Below are 13,128 nucleotides of genomic sequence, written 5' to 3' on the forward strand. Positions count from 1 at the left end.
CTCAATACTTTACCTTTTCATTATCAACCCATCATTAGGGGTTGAAAATGCAAGGTAGGGAGGTGAAGCACTTCCACTGTCTGGAAAGAAACTGGCTCAGCAAGGTCAAGACAGAAATTTATTGTGAGGGAAAAAAATGAACAAGAATTTCAAAGCTATTAGAATCTACTGCAGAGTTGGTCATTGTTGACCAACACTCCCTGGAAATTGGACAGCAAATTGGTCCAAAACCATGTGTGATGTAGAACCAGGAGCTGGAAGGACAGAGGTGCCACTGACTGAGGGCATCCAATTGGTGCACAACAAAAACTTTCATTATCAAAATAGCCCCAAGAACCATGTAACAAAAAATATTATAGAAATGCAACCAAAGGGCAAAATATTTTGGAAAAAGAAAATATAAAAATCTCATGCAAAAATGGTTCTGTTTAAATATTTGGTTGGAAGGATGAAGGAGCTGAGCTTTGTTAAAACTAAAATATACTTTTTGTCACAGAGCCCATTTGTAGATTATTGGCATCACTAACAAGGTCACTATTGATAGCTGATCCCTAATTCTGGCATTGGTACAAAACGGTGATATTTCCTGCTCGCCTGGAGAAGTAATAATCTTATTTTCAGACATGATTGACAATGATGGATTATTTATAACTATTGCTAGTTATCTCTCCATTTGCTAATTAATTTGCTGAATGTAACCAGCATTTTATGGCTAATTTTTCATTTCTATAATTTTTTACTTTTATTGGTCTCCAGTGATAATCCCCAATGAAATTATTTGCACTGCCTCTTTCTTTCTCTTTGGCTTGGCTTTGCGGACGAAGATTTATGGAGGGGGTAAATGTCCACGTCAGCTGCAGGCTCGTTTGTGGCTGACAAGTCCGATGCGGGACAGGCAGACACAGTTGCAGCGGTTGCAGGGGAAAATTGGTTGGTTGGGGTTGGGTGTTGGGTTTTTCCTCCTTTGCCTGCCTCAGTGTTCTAATAATGTCATTATGTTCTAATAAACATACATAGAATGATAATACTTAAGATAAAGCTAAACAAAAATTAAAAATTTTATGCATTTTTATTTATTCAACTTTGTTCCATTCACCACTCCCAATACTTCATTTGTCTAAAGTTACTAACTCCATTTTGGAGAGTAGTGCAGTTCTAAATGTACTGAACTCCATGTTCAGTGTGTCAGACTTGTGAACCTGCCGAATAAGTATTCTTGATCAAGATTATCAAAGGGGAATGATAATTTCCACACCATAGAAACAGGCCCATTGGTCCATAATGTCCAGGCTGACTACCATTTTCCCTGTACCAATTCCTCTAACCAGCCCTTGGCCCATAGCCCAATACCAAAAGAGCTTTTTGTATAATAGCTGCATTTGGCTGAGTCCCTAATGCTTTAATCATTTTATGATAGATTTCTTGTCCCTGATCACTAATTGAATTTACCTTTCCTAACTCAGGAACGCTGTGACAAGGTGTGGAACAGAGTTGCAAACAAGGCCCAGCAACTCTTTAATTCACCAAGCCATCTGGGAATGTGAGATATTGAGACTTGGTTTACAACTTGTTGTGAACTTTGCTTCACATTGTCAGTAATATAGCCATAAAAATCTATAGCATGGTTTAGATCCAACTCCAGAGTGACTTGGCAAAGATCCAATCCCAGGAGACTATAATCAGGCACTAATATAGCTTGCGGGATAACTTGGATGTATTCAGTACCATTGTAAACCCCCTTTCTACTTACACTGTGGTAACTGTAAAGATTTATTATCTATCTATTTAGTTATTTATTATTTCTTTCTGTCCAGCAATTCAATGTATACTATTGTATTTCCTTTGTTATAGCAAGAATTTGTTGCACATATACATTGTACAATGTGTATGATAATAAACTCATGATCAATACTCCATGGTGGTGGGCCCGTTAGGATGGGAAGGGTTTCTGGAGTTTCATATTTATTGTCAGAGTACATACGTCACATCACATAGAACCCTGAAATTCTTTTTCCTGTGGGCCAGGCAGAATGACCACTTACTGGTAGTGCAAAAAAACTGTACACAGTATTCACATGTAAACAAATAAAGGTAAACAACTGTACAATACAGAGAGAAAAGAAACAAACAGTAAAGTACAAGACTCCTAAAACAAATCCCTGATTGAGTTTGTTGTTGAGGAGTCTGATGGTGGAGAAGTAGCAGCTGTCCCTGAATCTGGTGGTGCGAGCCTTGTGGCTCTTTCCTGATGGTAGTAGTGAGAACAGAGCGTGTGCTGGGTGCAGTGGATCCTTGATGATTGGTGCTGCACTCTGATGGCAGCGTTCCCTGTAGATGTTCTTGATGGAGGGAGTGGGTTTGCCTGTGATGTCCTGAACTGTGTACACTACCTTTTTCAGGGCTTTACACTAGGGGGATATTGGTGTTGCCATACCAGACTGTAATGCAGCACTTACCACCACATATCTGTAGAAATTTGCTAAGGTTTCAGATTCAGAATTTATTGTCATGGAAAAGTTAAAAAATTGATTGTTTTGCAGCAGCGTCACAGTGCAAACATTTGTATAAACCACCTTAAAAAAATAAATAAAAATGATGCACGAAAAGTCACCGTCTTTGGTTCATTGATCTTTCAGGAATCTGATGGCAGTGGGGACAAAGCTGTCCTTGTGCTACTGAGTGCTCGTCTTTAGGCTCTTGTACCTTTTTCCCAATAGTGGCAGAGGGAAGAGGGCATGGGCTGGGTGGTGGGGGTCTTTGAGGATAGAGGCTGCTTTCTTAAGACACCGCCTCATGTAGATGTCCTCGATGGAGTGAAGTCTGGTGCCCGTGATGTCTTAGGCTGAGTTAACAACCCTCTAGTGCTTTTTTTCTTGTCCTGAGTGTTGGCTCCTCCATACAGTGATGCATCCAGCCAGAATGCTCTGCACAGTCCACCTGTAGAAGTTTTCAAGTATCAGTATTTCAGCGAATTTCAAGCTGGCGAGCCTTTGTGTTTGGACGAATAGGGAGGCTTCATGACAAATCCTTGGAGATATTGACACCCAGAAATTTGAAGTTCTTGACCCTTTCCACTGCTGAGCCCTCAAAGAAGACTGGGTCGTGTTTCCCTGACTTTCTCCTGAAGTTCACAATCATCTGCTTGGTTTTCCTGACATTGAGTGCAAGGTTGTTGGTGTGACACAACTCAATGATATAACTCCCTCCTGTACGTTTCCTCATTGTTGTTTGTGATTCTGCCAATAACTGTGGTGCTATCGGCAAATTTGTAGATAGCATGGGAATCGTGCCTGATCACACAGTCACGAGTGTACAGCAAGTAGAGTCGTGGGCTAAGCATGCATCCTTAAAGTGCGTCTGTGTTGATGGTTAGTGAGGAGGAGACATTGTTTCCAATTCATACTGCCTGTGCTCTTCTGATGAGGAAGTCAAAGATCCAGGTGCAGAAACTATATGTTATTCCAATGTCATACCAAACCTCTGCAAGATCCGGAGGAAGAAGAGGAATTGATGTGCTTTCTTAGTGTGTTGACTCCAGGGAAGACTCTCTCTGATAGTGACAACCAAGAACTTAAATTTGCCCACCCTCTCCACCTCTGGATCCACCAATGATCACTAGATCATACACATCTGGTTTTCCCTTCCTGAAGTCAACAATCAGCTCCTCGGTTTGAGTGACATTGACTGCAAGGCTATCGTTGGTGCACCATTTGGCCAAGTTTTTAATCTCCTTCCTGCATGTTCGACTTTTTATACAACCCACTACTGTGGTATCGTCAGCGAATTTGTAGATGGTGTTGTTGTCATACTGAGCCACACAGTCATAGGTGTAAAGCGAGTTGAGCAGGGGACTAAGAATGCAGCCCTGTGGTGCTCTGGTACTGATGGAGATTGTAAAGGAAATGTTCTTACCAATCCTCACTGATTGATCTGGAGGTGATGAAATCCACGATCCAATTATGCAGTGAGGTATTGAGTCTGAGACTTGGAGTTTGCTGATCAGTTTTGAGGGGATGATGGTGTTAAATGCTGAACCTTAGTCGATAAAGAACATCCTGATGTGTGCACCTTTGCTGTCCAGGTTTTCGTTACTTGTTGTTACACAGACCCATCATGTCCATGCTGGTTCCCAAGAAAGAAATTCCATCCGTTTCATTTCCTTTTTCTTATTTCTCTGTAGCCTGGCAATTTATTCCCTCTGTCACCTGCCCCCCACCCCGTCGCCCCCTGTTGCCCTCTCACCATCTCTCACCCTCTCATATTCACAGCAACCATTTAACCTACCAGCATCTTTGGGATGTCGGAGTTGATTACAGCACCCAAGGAAAACCCATGATGGCACAGGAAGAAAGTGCAAGCTCCACACAGATGGATCCCGAGCTTTCATTCAAAGCCAGGTCTCTGGAACTACGAGGCAGCACCACTGCCCTGCCCTGTGTACCTCCACCAGGTGGAGGCCTGTTCTTTTCTCCTATACATCTTAGCAGGTGCTGGTTTTGTTTCTCTCTGTAAAGTGGACCCAGTATCTCCTCTGTCTGGTAGCTGTACTGTAAATCTATGGGAAGGTATCTTGTCAGTATTTGACCCTGGTCTGCTAACATACCTTTGGGATAATTAATGGTTCCTGACATACATTTTGGCTAACTCCCAACAGAAAAGTTGGGGATTCTCACTCTGCAAAGATCTGCGATATGAGAACCCCATGCTTAGAATCCAGCACTGTTAAATGTACAAAAATGATGTGTCTGTGATTTGCACTATTGGAAGGAAACCAAGTGCATCATGCAGATCCTACCATATGAGCAAATTCCTCCCTCTATGCTCATGTGAGGTTACTGCAATATTACTTTCTCAAAACCTTCACTTTGAAATATGCTGGCACTTTCCCCATCCATTATATGATTAAGATCATTTGAGGCAAAATGGGACGTGGAAATGATGATGGGACGGACCTTTAATTAACCTTTAATGTGTAATTGGGTACTAGTCACTGAGAGACTTTGACATCCCTGTCTAAAAGTCAGATTGAGGACTGTGGTTTGGAGAAAATATACATTGAATGTATTTTGTGATTGACTGAGTTCAGTCAAATAGATAAAGGTAACTGAATGTTAAAGGAGTTAAGGGATACTGTATGGCAATGCTGTTGAGTTAGGTCCATCATGATCTAGACACAATTAGACTGCACTTGGAGTATAGTGTGCAATTCTGGTCGCCTCATTACAGGGAGGTTTGGAAAGGGTACAGAAAAGATTTACCAGGATGCTGCCTGGATTAGATGGCATGTGTTCTGGGAAGAGGATGGACATACTTGAATTGTTTTCTTTGGAGCGTTGGAGGCTGAATGAAGTTTATAAAAATCTGAGATGGATTAGTAAGATAGACAGTCAGAATATTTCTCACAGGGTAAAATATCACATTCTAGAGGGCATGCGTTTAAGGAGAGAGAGGGAATTTAAAGGAAATGTGAAGGACATAGTTTTTTTTTGCAAAGAGAATGGCATGTGCCAGGAACAGTGGTGGAAGCAGATACAATAGTAATGTTTGAGGTTTCTAGTTGGACACTTGCAGGGATGTGGGGTATGCATCATGTGCAAGCTACAGAGTTTTAGTTTAATTTAGACATCATGTTCAGCATAAAAGTGTGGGTTGAAGGGCCAGTTCCTGTGCTGTACTGTTCTATGTTTTATGAATAGCTGGAAGGACCAGATGGCCTCTTCATGCTTGTAATTTATATTCTCTTATCACTGACAGGAACAGATTTCTAGCCAATTGTGGTGGTCCACAGATTGGGAAGAGCATTAAACATGTAACTTTCTGCAAGTGCATTAGGAACCAGAGCTCTTTGAGAGGTTGAAAATGTCCTCATGTTGCCAACAAATTCTTCCTTGAAACTCATCTGGAGACCAAATGATAGAATTGTTCACATTTCCTCTGGAACATGTTTTTAGTGTGGCCTAATACAAAAATAAAACACAAAAATCTGTAGACACCTTGGTTGAAGTAAAATCACAATACTGGAGAAACTCAGCAGGTCCTTTATATAGCAAAGGTTAAAATATTTAACTGCCATTTTGCATTTGAGCCTTTTATCATTTTCAGTTGTTAATTTCATTTCTGCACAATGTTGGCCTTGTTATATCATTCCCCTCTGAATGAAAGGACAGTGAATGCACAGCTAATTTGCAATTTCTTACCTGTGGTATTGTTTTATAATTGCTTGTGGTAAATTTGTTAAAGTTTTCCAATTCTTAAACAGGTTAAGGATAACTAATTAACGAGTAAGGACCAAAGCTGTTTGACTTTAGCATTCAAGTTTATTGTCACATGCACCAAGGTGCAAGAATAAAGTTTGTTTTGTGAGCAGATCATTACACACCTCTTGTATTATACAAGTAAGACAGTACAAAAATGCAGAGTTGCAGAGAGAGATCAATTGGTACAGAGTGAAAGCAGCCACATAACTTTACTATTTGAGTTCATTGATGAGCCTGATAATGGCTCGAAAGAAACTACCCTTGAATCTGGTGGTGTGTGATCTGACATTTGTGAACCTTCCTTACAGGAGTGGGTGAAGAGAGTGGGTGGAATGTCTTTTAATATGTTGCCTGTTTTTCCAAAGCTGCCAGAGTTGTAGAAGTTGATGGAGAGGGCTATATGTGATGGCCTGAGTCACAGTCACAATCCTCTGCAGTTTCTTGTGGTCTTAGTGGAGCAGTTTCTGTACCATGCAGTGATGCAACATGATAGGATGCTTTCAGTGGTGTACCTATGTTATTTACCCCTTGGAACTTGAAGCTCTCCACTATCTCCTCCTTAGTACTGCTAATGTGGACCAGGGAGCAAGCTCCACCCCTTGTTCAGAAATCTTGGTCTTTTGTATTGCAAACCTTGAACTGAAAGTCTCTCGTTCTCTTTTCTATGCTCAGCCTCATCTTGTTTGAGATCCTGCTGGTGACAGTGGTGTTACCCGCAAATATATACGTGGAGTTTACAGAGCCTTGTGGTGCCCTGGTGATGAGGGTGAACGTGGAGGAGGTGCTGTCATCAACCTTCACTGATGCAGAATGTGAAATAGAAAGCCATGAATTCAATTACATAGACCAAGGTCACGTAGCCTGGGGGATTAGTTTGTTTGGTACTATATTGTGTTAAAAGCAGAGCTGTAATGAAGAAATAGTAGTCTGATGTAGCTTGTTTTGTCATGTTGAGGGAAACAGCTTATGCTCTCCCTGGGCGTTTCACTTTAGTGTACATGGCCTAGAGGTGCACTGCTTCTTGCATCCCATCCAGAGTCTTTACCTTAAAACTGCTAGAGATGTATCCTTTCAAAGCAAAAGCTATGCTGAAGATATTCTCTTTACAACTCCACTGAGATGGAAGCTCTGGAAAACCAAACTGATAGAATGAAATGCAAATATGTAAACCTTGGGACTTATTTATTATTATTTTGGCAAATGCACTCAACTATTTTGATAGATGGTTGGTGTAATGTTGACATTTCAGGAATTGCTCAGAAGGAATGCATCTTGCTGATCAATGGTAAATCCTGGTAAATGTTAAGAATTGGTATGGCCTCCAGCTTAATGAGGTGAAGCAATCCTGCTGTTCATCTCACAGACCAATGTTTGAATTTTGTTTTATCAGATGATGAGAATTGGCAGCACTTTAATTTCATGCCCCCAGCACCTGTAGTATTTTCCTTTTGTAATAACAACACAGCATTGTGGGTGAAGGGACTGTACTGTGCTGTCGTGTCCTGTGTTCTATATAATTATTGGTTCTGCTTCTTCCTTGTGCACTTCCACCAGAACAATATCGTGATTCCTCACCTGCCACTTGTTAATGAAAGGTCATCAACTGAATGCTAATTCTGGTCTATCTGCTGCTGATGCCAAACAGGCAGCGCATTGTAAGCCTTTCTTGTTTTCAATGTCACTCATTTAATCGGTCATCTTCTGCCTGAAGACATTCTCTCCCTCCCCTTCCTTTCTCTCTGCATTGTAAAACATGCAAACTTCTCATCTTTTCCATACCTACAGGGGAATATTGACTTCAAAAGTTGTTTGCATCACTCTACAGATGCTTCCTGACCTTCTTAAAAAGTCAAAATCTATCAGTAAAAACTTATTTATCTTCTTCTTCTTCTTTTTCTTTGGCTTGGCTTCGCGGACGAAGATTTATGGAGGGGGTAAAAAGTCCACGTCAGCTGCAGACTCGTTTGTGGCTGACAAGTCCGATGCGGGACAGGCAGACACGATTGCAGCGGTTGCAGGGGAAAATTGGTTGGTTGGGGATGGGTGTTGGGTTTTTCCTCCTTTGCCTTTTGTCAGTGAGGTGGGCTCTGCGGTCTTCTTCAAAGGAGGTTGCTGCCCGCCAAACTGTGAGGCGCCAAGATGCACGGTTTGAGGCGATGTCAGCCCACTGGCGGTGGTCAATGTGGCAGGCACCAAGAGATTTCTTTAGGCAGTCCTTGTACCTTTTCTTTGGCGCACCTCTGTCACGGTGGCCAGTGGAGAGCTCGCCATATAACACGATCTTGGGAAGGCGATGGTCCTCCATTCTGGAGACGTGACCCATCCAGCGCAGCTGGATCTTCAGCAGCGTGGACTCGATGCTGTCGACCTCTGCCATCTCGAGTACTTCGACGTTAGGGATGTAAGCGCTCCAATGGATGTTGAGGATGGAGCGGAGACAACGCTGGTGGAAGCGTTCTAGGAGCCGTAGGTGGTGCCGGTAGAGGACCCATGATTCGGAGCCGAACAGGAGTGTGGGTATGACAACGGCTCTGTATACGCTTATCTTTGTGAGGTTTTTCAGTTGGTTGTTTTTCCAGACTCTTTTGTGTAGTCTTCCAAAGGCGCTATTTGCCTTGGCGAGTCTGTTGTCTATCTCATTGTCGATCCTTGCATCTGATGAAATGGTGCAGCCGAGATAGGTAAACTGGTTGACCGTTTTGAGTTTTGTGTGCCCGATGGAGATGTGGGGGGGCTGGTAATCATGGTGGGGAGCTGGCTGATGGAGGACCTCAGTTTTCTTCAGGCTGACTTCCAGGCCAAACATTTTGGCAGTTTCCGCAAAGCAGGACGTCAAACGCTGAAGAGCTGGCTCTTTATCTAGTACTTTACTAATCAACACACTCCAGTAATCAGTCCATCAGAGCTAGCTTAGGGATCATAACCCAGACTAACATTGGGAAAGTGCTGGGAGAACCCCTGGGTTCATGTTCGTTGGTGCTATGTGGGCCCCTTGGCTCTTTACTTTCTCCACTTCGGTACTACTAATGTGGACCAGGGAGCAAGCTCTATTCTGGGTTGATGTGCAGACAGTGTTGTGGGACCCCCTGGCTTAATGATCGGTCAGGGCTGTGGCAGCTCCTGGGTTGACTTTGGGAGATGATGTGGAGCCCCTGGGTTGATTTCGTGGAAATGCTGTGGGGAACCTGTGTTCAGCATTGAGGAAGTGCTAGCCTGGCTGATATCCTGCCCTGCCCATCTGAAAACACATCTGCATGTCAGAGTTCCAGTATCTGCAATAATTTGCTTTCATTTCATCTGTTGTGTTTAACTGAAACAATTGTGCAGTTAATTCCAGACGAGTGTCTCCAACATATTTTTGGTGTGGGCACTCTCAGTTAATGAGAACATTTAAAAAGGACAAAAGTAAGTCAGATGATCCAGGTTGTATGTAGACTATTTTCCACAAGCATCATACTCTCTTAGCTGATTTGTGGAAGAATGATTTGCAATCATATGGAGAAATTAATGATTGAATGGTTATACAATGTTAGAAGCCAATATAGATGGATGGGCCAAATGGCCTCATTCTGTGTTGAAACAATTTTCTGATTCTGTAATAAATTTTAATATTGTCCTGAAATGTTTCTGATCATATATTATACAGTCTGTCCTTGTTTTCCAGTCTCTCTCCTTTTCAAATGATATGTGGTCATAGGCATTGTATAAAATTGGTCAGCAGAAATCTTTGCAAATTTGTGCATATTTTTAGAGGATTTGCAGCTTTGATGAGACTTGTAAGGTTGAGCAATGATGGATGCCTGAATTAAAAATATGAAAAACTGTTAATCTGAAATAAAAACGGAAAGTGTTGAAAATATGCAGGAGGTCAGGTTGCAAGTATGGAGAGAGAAACATTTTTTTTCAAGTCAATGACTCTCGACAGAATGGATTGGGGCATCTTCTCTTGAAGTTACTTGAATTGTTCTGGATGTTATATGTTGCCTGTTTTGAAACTGTCTCTCTTTTTTACCAGTAATATTATTTAACCATTAAAAAATACTGTAAACAATCTTTTTATTTTGCAGAAAGTATGTAAGATGTTGATTTAGACAATAGTTTGAAGCTGTTCATTGTCATTGATATGGAGAGATAAAGCAATTGATTTTATAAATAGGGCTAAAGCATATAAAAGAAAAACTCAATACCATTTTCATTTTACAAGTTGATGAAGTAAAATATCCTAGGGCATGTTGGTGAGGTGTATAGGCCAAAATATGACGCTGAACCATTTAAGGAGCTATAAAATTGGGGAACCAGATGTTGATCAGAGTGCAGGTTGTCATCACAGCTGAGAGAGAGAGAGATTGAGTGGTTTAAGGAGGGAATTCCAGAGCTTTGGGTATAGTCAATTGAAGGCAATGTTGCCAAAGGGAATTGACTAAAATACAAAATATGTCAGTTATTGTAGGAGGCTGGAGAAAAGTTAGAGATATTAAGTGGCGAGGCCACAAAGGAATTTGAAGAGGAGGATTGGAATTGAAAAATAAAAGCAATCTGCAATTAGGAGCCAAAGTGAATCTAGGATTGCAGCTGAACAAGACTTTATATGAGTGGACTGTATGTAGATCAATCTTTGAATATCTTCTTTGGCTTTGACCATTTTATTTTTTGCAAAGATTTCAAAGCCATTAATGGGGGCAGGGAAAATTTGCTAAAATAATGTCATGGACAAGAATCTTTGGATTATGAGGAGGGAACAACGAAACTTTAGCTATCTTCATTGCAACAAACAAATACCAAGAGTGTCCTTGTGGGTGTTTCAATATTGTGAGTTGTTCTGATATAAATTTGAATAAAATCTATATCCGCAAGTTCGTGAATTGTCATGTAGAAAATGTATACTTAAGATGACCTGCGGAAAAATGGAGAGGTTATAGTTGTCTGAAACACACAAACTGGAAAATGTGGATTAAGGCAGAAGTCCTCATAATGCATTTATAACATTCTTGGACAAATGCCATACCCACATAACCACAAACTAAAACTTAGGCAGTGGAAATAGCCTTTTTTTTTGGCTGGCTGTAATTTTCTCTGTTTCTAGATTGGGTGAATTGTTTCCTTCTGCAAGAGGGAGACAGAAGCAGAATCACAAAATTTTATAAAATTTGGAAAAAGAAACGCAATAGTGTGTGAAGGTTGGAGCTGTAAATCAGACTCTGAAACACCTCCATTTATATGAAAAAACAAATTTTCTCTTTCTCAGCTGCAGGAGTCTGCCACATGTTATTACTTGTAAATGCGATTGTCCATCTCAAGGATGAACTTTCCTTTTTGTTGTGAAAGGTGCAGAACCGGATGAAGCGTCAGATTGCTGACACCTTTACAGAAGACCAGCCAAGAGGTTTGTGGGGCAAATGGGGTCCTTGGACTGCCTGCACCAGGACCTGTGGTGGTGGAGTAATGCACCAGACTCGACCCTGCCTTCCTCAGGCAAACCGGAGAATTCAGTCTACATTTCAGTTTGCAAGAGGAGATCAGTCCCTACGGGTATTTCACATTCCTCATGGGCAAGTACTGTCCACAGTCCGTCATTCTGTACCCCTTCATCGGAGTTTGACCAGCTGGCTGCCTGGAACCAGTATTAACCGAGCCTATCACAGCTCCAACAGGTAAACCCATTCCTTAGTTAGGTCAAATGATATTGGGTTCACTATCTTGTGGTGAGAATATAGAGATATGATAACTTGTAAACCACTGAGGCCCATATCCAGTAATATTATTTAACCATTAAAAAATACTGTAAACAATCTTTTTATTTTGCAGAAAGTATGTAAGATGTTGATTTAGACAATAGTTTGAAGCTGTTCATTGTCATTGATATGGAGAGATAAAGCAATTGATTTTATAAATAGGGCTAAAGCATATAAAAGAAAAACTCAATACCATTTTCATTTTACAAGTTGATGAAGTAAAATATCCTAGGGCATGTTGGTGAGGTGTATAGGCCAAAATATGACGCTGAACCATTTAAGGAGCTATAAAATTGGGGAACCATATCCAGTATCTCAATGTTAGTAGCCCAATTTTGTTTTAAAAAATGACTTGTTCTGCTACAAGGTATGAGTACTATACAGTAAATATCTGGACCATTTGGAGCATTGATGTACATAGGGATCATGGAGTGCAAGTCCGTAACTCCTTGAAAGTGGCAACAAAAGTGGATAAGTTTGGGCATAGAGTACAAAAGTTGAGAACTTGTGTTGCAAAAGTATGAAACTTAATAAGGCCAAATTTGGAGTATTTTGTGCAGTTCTGATCACTAGAAGGATGTAAAGGTTTTGGAGAGGGTTCAGAAGAACTTCACTAGGATGTTATCTAAATTAAATGATAGCTATGTAGAAAACTTGGGCAAACTTGGATTGTTTGTCGAAGGCTGAGGGGTGATTTCCCCATGATGGGAATGTGAAATACCAGAGGACATTGGATTAAGGAGAGAGGAGGAAATTTATAATTCTATGAGGCAAGTGTTTTTCACTTGCCTCATGGGTGGTAGGTGCATGGAATGTGCTGGCAGGGGAAGTGGTGGAAGCAGAACAACAGCAATGTTTAAGAGACAGACACATGAGCAGGTGGGGTATGAGGGAATGCGGGCCATAAGCAGGCAGATGGGATATGTTTTGATCGTCATCATGGTCTGTGCAAACATGGTGGGCCATAGAGCCTTTTCTTATGCTGAACAATTCTGTGTTTTATGTTACTGCAAACCTAATATTTGTTGCGCATTCTCTATTCTTTGAGAAGGTGGTGACAAGCCATCTTCTTGAACTGCCGCAAACCTGTGATGAAAGTACTCCCTCAGTATTATTATGTGGTTCTAAGGTTTTAAAAT

The 13,128-nt window shown here is 41.2% G+C and overlaps 1 protein-coding gene across 5 annotated transcripts in view; it reads left to right on the plus strand.

The window, feature by feature from the left end:
- The window catches only part of adamtsl7 (ADAMTS-like 7), a 573,773-nt gene that overhangs the window by 69,124 nt on the left and 491,521 nt on the right, over positions 1–13,128 (plus strand). For 4 of the 5 annotated variants that reach the window (XR_011353929.1, XM_069925866.1, XM_069925865.1 and 1 more), the window contains exon 4: positions 11,583–11,908. Coding sequence is in view for 4 of the 5 variants with exons in the window: in XM_069925866.1 (XP_069781967.1) it covers positions 11,583–11,908 (326 nt within the window). In the remaining variant the exon portion in view is untranslated. The remainder of the gene's footprint in view (positions 1–11,582; positions 11,909–13,128) is intronic. The other variant, XM_069925868.1, reaches the window with a different exon arrangement.

Source organism: Narcine bancroftii, chromosome 3 (assembly GCF_036971445.1).
Source record: "Narcine bancroftii isolate sNarBan1 chromosome 3, sNarBan1.hap1, whole genome shotgun sequence".
Taxonomy (NCBI): domain Eukaryota; kingdom Metazoa; phylum Chordata; class Chondrichthyes; order Torpediniformes; family Narcinidae; genus Narcine; species Narcine bancroftii.